This window comes from Papio anubis, chromosome 15 (assembly GCF_008728515.1).
Source record: "Papio anubis isolate 15944 chromosome 15, Panubis1.0, whole genome shotgun sequence".
Classification (NCBI taxonomy): Eukaryota; Metazoa; Chordata; class Mammalia; order Primates; family Cercopithecidae; genus Papio; species Papio anubis.
The window spans coordinates 86,084,974-86,091,151 of NC_044990.1; the positions used below are offsets into that span (position 1 = coordinate 86,084,974).

Below are 6,178 nucleotides of genomic sequence, written 5' to 3' on the forward strand. Positions count from 1 at the left end.
TTCTTGGCCAGGCGCTGTGGCTCACACCTGTAATCCCAGCACTTTGGGAGGCCAAGGCGGGCAGATCACGAGGTCAGGAGATCGAGACCATCCTGGTTGATACGATGAAACAGTGTCACTGTGAAAAATACAAAAAACTATCCAAAGTGTGGTGGCGCGCAACTGTAGTCCCAGCTACTCGGGAAGCTGAAGCAGGAGAATCGCTTGCACCTGGGAGGTGGAGGTTGCAGTGAGCCAAGATTGTGCCACTGCACTCCAGCCTGGGTGACAGAGTGAGAACTATTTCTTTATGAATCTTCAGTGTGCAGCACTAAAGCACTAAAATTCATAAGAATTTAAGAAATGCATTTTTTTCTTTTCAAATTGTACGTTATGTAAACCAAACTCTATGTTCTCAAATTAGTTGGGTAATGTTTGTGGGTGATACAAATGAGAGAACTCTGCTATACATGCCTAATACTTGCAAGGTATCCTTTTGGTCAGTGTGTGTTAAATAAAAATAAGCAATATAATCCGCTTTAATATAAGATTGTAAAATAAAAATCTGAGCATTCATACATTCTTGAGAGAACAAAAATTACAATTTATACTGACAGAACTAAAGTATAGACGGTACAATGATTTATTTTGCAATCTAATCTCAAACCCACTTACATTGACCAACGGTTTGAGGGAATAGTAACTAAATAAAGCTATCAATAACTATAGAAATTTGTCTGTAAAATAAAAGTTTATGTTATATTTATTTGCAAGAATTATCAGGAACTAAAGAATGGCATGTATAAGAGAAAATCTGTATTTAAGTAAAAATCAAGCATGTTTATAATAAATATTTGTACTTTTGTAACTTAGAATATTTCATTTTTTAATATTGTCAAACAACTTAAAAATTTTGGTAGCTTTGTCAGTTTTTTATTACATATCGAAAACATTGTTTTAAATAATACTGTAAACTACAAGGGAAAATTACTACTGTAATATTTGCTACTCTATGTAATGCAGCAAAATGCTACAGTAGTAATGATATAGTCAACATCTTGTGTTCCTTATTTATCCATAAATAATTTCCCAGATAAATGCATATATTTACATTTATCAGAATATTTAGAAGTATTACTGAGTGCACATTTTTTAAATGATACGTTGCAATACAGAAGTACATCCAATCTATGCTTGAGCAGCAATTACTATAAATTTGAGACACTATAATTCTATTAGATCTATTCTAAGGGGTTTCTTCGGAATAATTGGTCAAAAAGCCTTTTAAACAATTTAAATCAAAATGAAATTTAATTTATTCTTATTTTATATGAAATGTAGCAATTCTGAATGAGGGGAGAATATATAACTGGAAAGTAATAATTCATCCTAACTCTAAAATTTAGAAATCACTGCATTACTCATTTAATTATAAATGAGGATAATAAAGTTAATATAGTTTTTCTAAAATATGAATCCCAATAATTTGTAGTGCCTACATGATTTTATGTATTCTTTTCTCTACAATCTTAATAAATATATTTATAAGTTATACACTAAAATTAATTTTTAATGAAAATATTACCAATTACATAAATATAATACATTTACTTTTAATGTAGCCTATGACTTTGCAGATGCCTTCAGAAAGGAAAAATTCTGCATAGAACTTCTATCTTGAAGAAGGCTCCTAATGATAGTCATTTCATAGGCATAAGTCCATCTGAAATAAGTAAAAGTATTCAGAAAGAAACTCAGGCACATCTTTCGAGGACAAAAACATTTTAAGTCATGTATTACAGTTTATATGTGAATGTGTTTGTAGCTGTTTCAGAATCAAAGAGAAATTACATGTTAAACAAGAACTATGCTTCTACTACCTTTCTACATATAATCAATTGATTTGTGAGTCTTAAACCAAGAACACCACACTTTAAATCTGCACCTGTAATTTTGACAACAGCTATTATGGAATAAATATTTCAAGTTTACAAGAAACCACAACAAAAAAACACCGCACAACCAATAAATGTCTGCAAGAAGTAACATGTAATTAATTCTCCGGTGTGGTGACAAGAAATCAAGTGTCTGCATTTACTTATCAATGTGAAGAATAAGTTTTTAAAGAAATTAAGGTTTTTATAATGTGCTTTTTTGTGCATACAGTTAATTTCTACTTTACACAAAAACACAATCCAGAAGTAGGCAATAGCGTTATAAATGAGTTAACTTACACTATACTTTATCGCTATGATGATGTCAATGATGTAAATATACAGTTGAGATGTAATTTAGGTTAAGGGGAAAGAAAACTTTTCAATACATTTACTTGAACATTTAAGATGTATTTGGCATGCTTATTTGAAAATATGCTGCAGTCCACTGTCAATACTGACTATCTTTTAAATACTGAGTTGAGTTGTACAAATGAAAATTATCAGAAATTAGGGTTTACATGCAGGAAATGAGGGAAATATAATTATTACAGGGTACCACTCTTGAACACAACTATACTGAAACCTCTGCAATATTTTTATTAGTAGTAGAATTAGTAGACATAGAGTTTCCTTTTTTATACAATTTCAGTGCAACATATCTTGTCAAAATAAATAACTATGCAATAATTGCAGTAGTTATTCATTATTAATTTCTACCATTAAAGTTTTATTCCCAGGCATAAGTTAAACTGATATGGTTAAAAAGTTAGATAGAAAAGTTTAAGATACACTTGTCTAGTGAAGTACCACTCTAAATTAATGTCGTAAATTCAGACTTACTATTTTCAGAGAGCTGTGTTTCTGGTCTTAAAGAATGATAATAAGGCAAGGTCAGTTTGAGTTTAATTTTTGTCAAAAGCACAACTAATCCACCCAAAGTAAAATATGGCCCTTCAACTGTATTCATTTAAAATAAGCATCCCTTAGTCCAGTTCTTTTATCAAAAAGTCACAGAATTATTTGATCTATACCACCCTTGACTTCATTTTCCCAGCGGAACGCAAGTGAGACAGAGGGACAGTTGTTCTGTTTGTATATAGGATTGGGAAAGTAGGAGAGAGAAAGAAAGAGAGAGAATGTGGTGTATTATTTCCTTTGAAAAGCAGTACCAGTTTATTGTGCTGTGTAAGAAATTGCCCTTGGAACAAAACACTAAGGCTTATAGAGATTCTGTCATTACATCTTCCCTACTAAAGGTCACTGCAGTATCTTCATCTTCAATACAGCTCTTGGTTAAATATCGTTTCAGCACCACGGACAGAGACACTTCTATTAAAACCTGTACCTATGGTTACATTTGCATAGACCAATTCTTAAGAAACTTGCGCAGGCTTCCCATTTGCCCATCAGCAAGGTTTATATTCTTTATTACATTGAACAGGGAGAGCTTCAATATAATACAGACTATTAAATATTTCAGTAAATTTTAACTATAGCATCAACGTTTTGCCATTTAATACTTCTGGAAAGCATACTGAAAATCAAGCTAATTACATAGCGTGTCTGATAAATAGCCTATTGCTAATCAATCACTAGACACCTAATTGCAACTTTTCATTCATAGTGAGTCCCAGATCAATAATTATACAAATGTCCAAGAGGAAACAGGAAACTTAAAAAAAATAAATATCCTCAGGTAGGCCCCCAGACTTTCTGACCAGAACTACCCCTGTAAAAACAGGGGTTTTTTTTAACTACTGAAACAACTACAACCACTTTCTCTTGTTCAACCAACTTAATGATGTCACTATGAGAGCGTTCCTGTGTGCAGATCTATATTGCAAACCACACATGCCTGTCTCTAACTCTTCTGACTTTACCTGTGAGCATCAGTGTGCAGTCTCATTGCTATCTTCCTGACAAGACTTTTTCAACTTCCATTTTTTAAAAGATGTAACAGAGTTTGAGCCAACTGCATGGATGTAAGAAACAGTTAAAGTGCCAGCTTTATTATCTCAGATAACCGGGGACTTCCCTGATCTTCCAAGGACTCCCAGAAGAAGGCATTAGTCAGTCCACCAGCAATCCACCAGGTATTCTCAACTCAAACAGCAAGCCAAGCTCTCAATATCAGCAGAAAACACAAAGTAACAAAACCAGAGCTCAAAAAAATAATACTACTAAACTCGAGAAAACACCCCAACCGAGCAAACAGAGATAGGAAAGTGCAGGAAAGGGGGAAACCCCCGAGGGTTCCTACCTTACAGTCTTCAGGACAGGATTTCACCGAGTACTCCTCCGACTGTAAATATTTGTGGAGCACGCTTTCAAACTCTTCGTATTTCTCCTGAGCATGGTGGTCATAGTCCTGGTAAGCCTCGACGCACTGCCTGCAGGTGGTCATCTCGCCGCCTTCCTTGAGCACCACATCCAGACTGCAGTTCAAAGTGTTGGGACTGGACAACCCCGAGAACAACTCCCAAAGTGTGTAGGAATTACAAAACGAAAGGTAAAAATCCGACAAGTTCCAGAGCGGAGTGGGATGCTTGCTCCTCACCTCCTGCCCGTCCCCCCCGGCCGCCCCCCGACTCCAGTTCCTGGCGCACACCGCGTCCGCATTCTCCACCGTGAAGCACTGGCCCGAGGACGCGCCCTGGGGGTAACAAGTCTCCAGGCGCCACACGGGCTTGGCAGAGTTTCCTAGAAAAAGAGCCTTGCCCCGGTCGTCTTTGCCTCGGTTGCCCTTGCCGCCGCCACCGCCGCCGTCTCCCGGGGAGGGGGGCAGGGTGGGGGACGAGGAGGCGGAGAGGAGTCTGTGTGCCTGGGCGGCAGGCGAGGACTCCCCCATGCTCGCCAGGAGCGCGGGCCAGGAGGGCTCCTGCTGCCGCCGCTGCTGCTGCTGCTGCTGCCGCTGCCTCTGCTGCTGCTGCTGCTGCTGCTGCTGCCGCTGCTGCTGCTGGTGCTCCTTGTCCCGGGCCCGGGTCAGCTTGGCCTCGGCGCAGAACCACAAGTGATCAGAGAGCAGGACTGTGAAAAACAAGAGAGATGCCAGAGACAGTCGCCATTTCTGAGCCCTCTCGGAATCGATGAACGGTTTCTCGTTCTCTCGGGGTGCTGCCAACCAGATTTTTAAGCCGTCGTCATACTGCCGACACATCCAAGCACCCCTGGTCATATTTTGGGAACGCACAGCCCTGGCCGACTCCACCGTGAGGGCGCCTGTGCCGGTGTCACCACAATATGCATTGACTTAAAGGGTTTAATTTCCTTATCCCCTCCTCCCGTTTCTTCTCTCTCCTCTCTCTCTCTTTCTCTCTCTCCCCCTCTCCCTCTCTCCTCTCTCTCTCTCTCTCTCCCTCTCTCTCTCCCTCTCTTTTATCTCTCTGTCTCTTTTGCCTACATAAATATTACCAGGTTTGAAGGAAGGTCTGACTTGCTTCCGACCTAATCATCAGCCGACCCCATCCTCTGTAGAGTGGGAAACAATAATGGAGAGAGAGAGAGAGAGAGAGAGAGAGAGAGAGAGAGAGAGAGAGACGGAGGAGGCTGGTGCTGGTGGCCGGTGGCGAGGCTGGGTGCAGGGGGCGATGGTAGAGGTGACGGGGTGGCTGGCGCGGCTCCGGTCACCCAGGCATTGTCAGCGCGCGGGTCCCCATGGCCCCGCGGAGCCCAGCCCGCTCTCCCCTGCCAGGGGCATGCCGCGCCTCCGCTGCCCACTGACGGCGCCCGGAGCGCCTCCCTTCCTCCTCCTCCTCCTCCTCTTCTTCTCCTCCTCTTCCTCCTCCTTCCTTTCCTTCTCCTTCTTCTTCTCCTCCGCCTCCCGCTCCTGCTCCGCGCTGGCTCTCCCAGAGTCCGGAGCCTGGGCTGCCTCCGGCGGGGCGCTCCCTCCCCCCCACCCCCCACCCCGCGCTCTAAGTGCTGCCGCCGCCGCCGCTGCCGCAGGGCCGCCCGCGGGCGCCGCCGCCGGGGCTCCGACTGCTGACGCCGCCTCCCGCGGAGCTCCGGGCCGAATCGCCTGGGCTGGGCCTCCCGAGAGCCACAGTCATCTTCAGTCCCCGGGCTAAGTTGCCGCCATCTTCGTCCTGGAGAAACACTTTTTTGGGGGGAGCGCTGCCTTTTGCGTCATCTCCTCCCGCGCCGAGCTCGCTCCATCCTGGCGCAGTGGCGCCGGCTCGGCCCGGGAGGAGGGCGAAGGCGCGCGGGGGCGGGCGGCGGCGGGGCCGCGGCGCCCAGGGTTCCCCGCCCGGCTCCCCGGGCTCAGG

At 43.0% G+C, this 6,178-nt stretch overlaps 1 protein-coding gene across 2 annotated transcripts in view; it reads right to left on the bottom strand.

Moving 5' to 3' along the window:
- FAM155A (family with sequence similarity 155 member A) overlaps positions 1-5,323 on the bottom strand; it is a 704,134-nt gene extending 698,811 nt beyond the window's left edge. Inside the window, exon 1 of one of the 2 annotated variants that reach the window (XM_021929448.2) lies at positions 4,177-5,323. In XM_021929448.2, the coding sequence (XP_021785140.1) occupies positions 4,177-5,091 (915 nt within the window). In that variant the 5' untranslated portion in view covers positions 5,092-5,323. The remainder of the gene's footprint in view (positions 1-4,176) is intronic. The other variant, XM_021929449.2, reaches the window with a different exon arrangement.
- Positions 5,324-6,178: the final 855 nt, after the last annotated feature.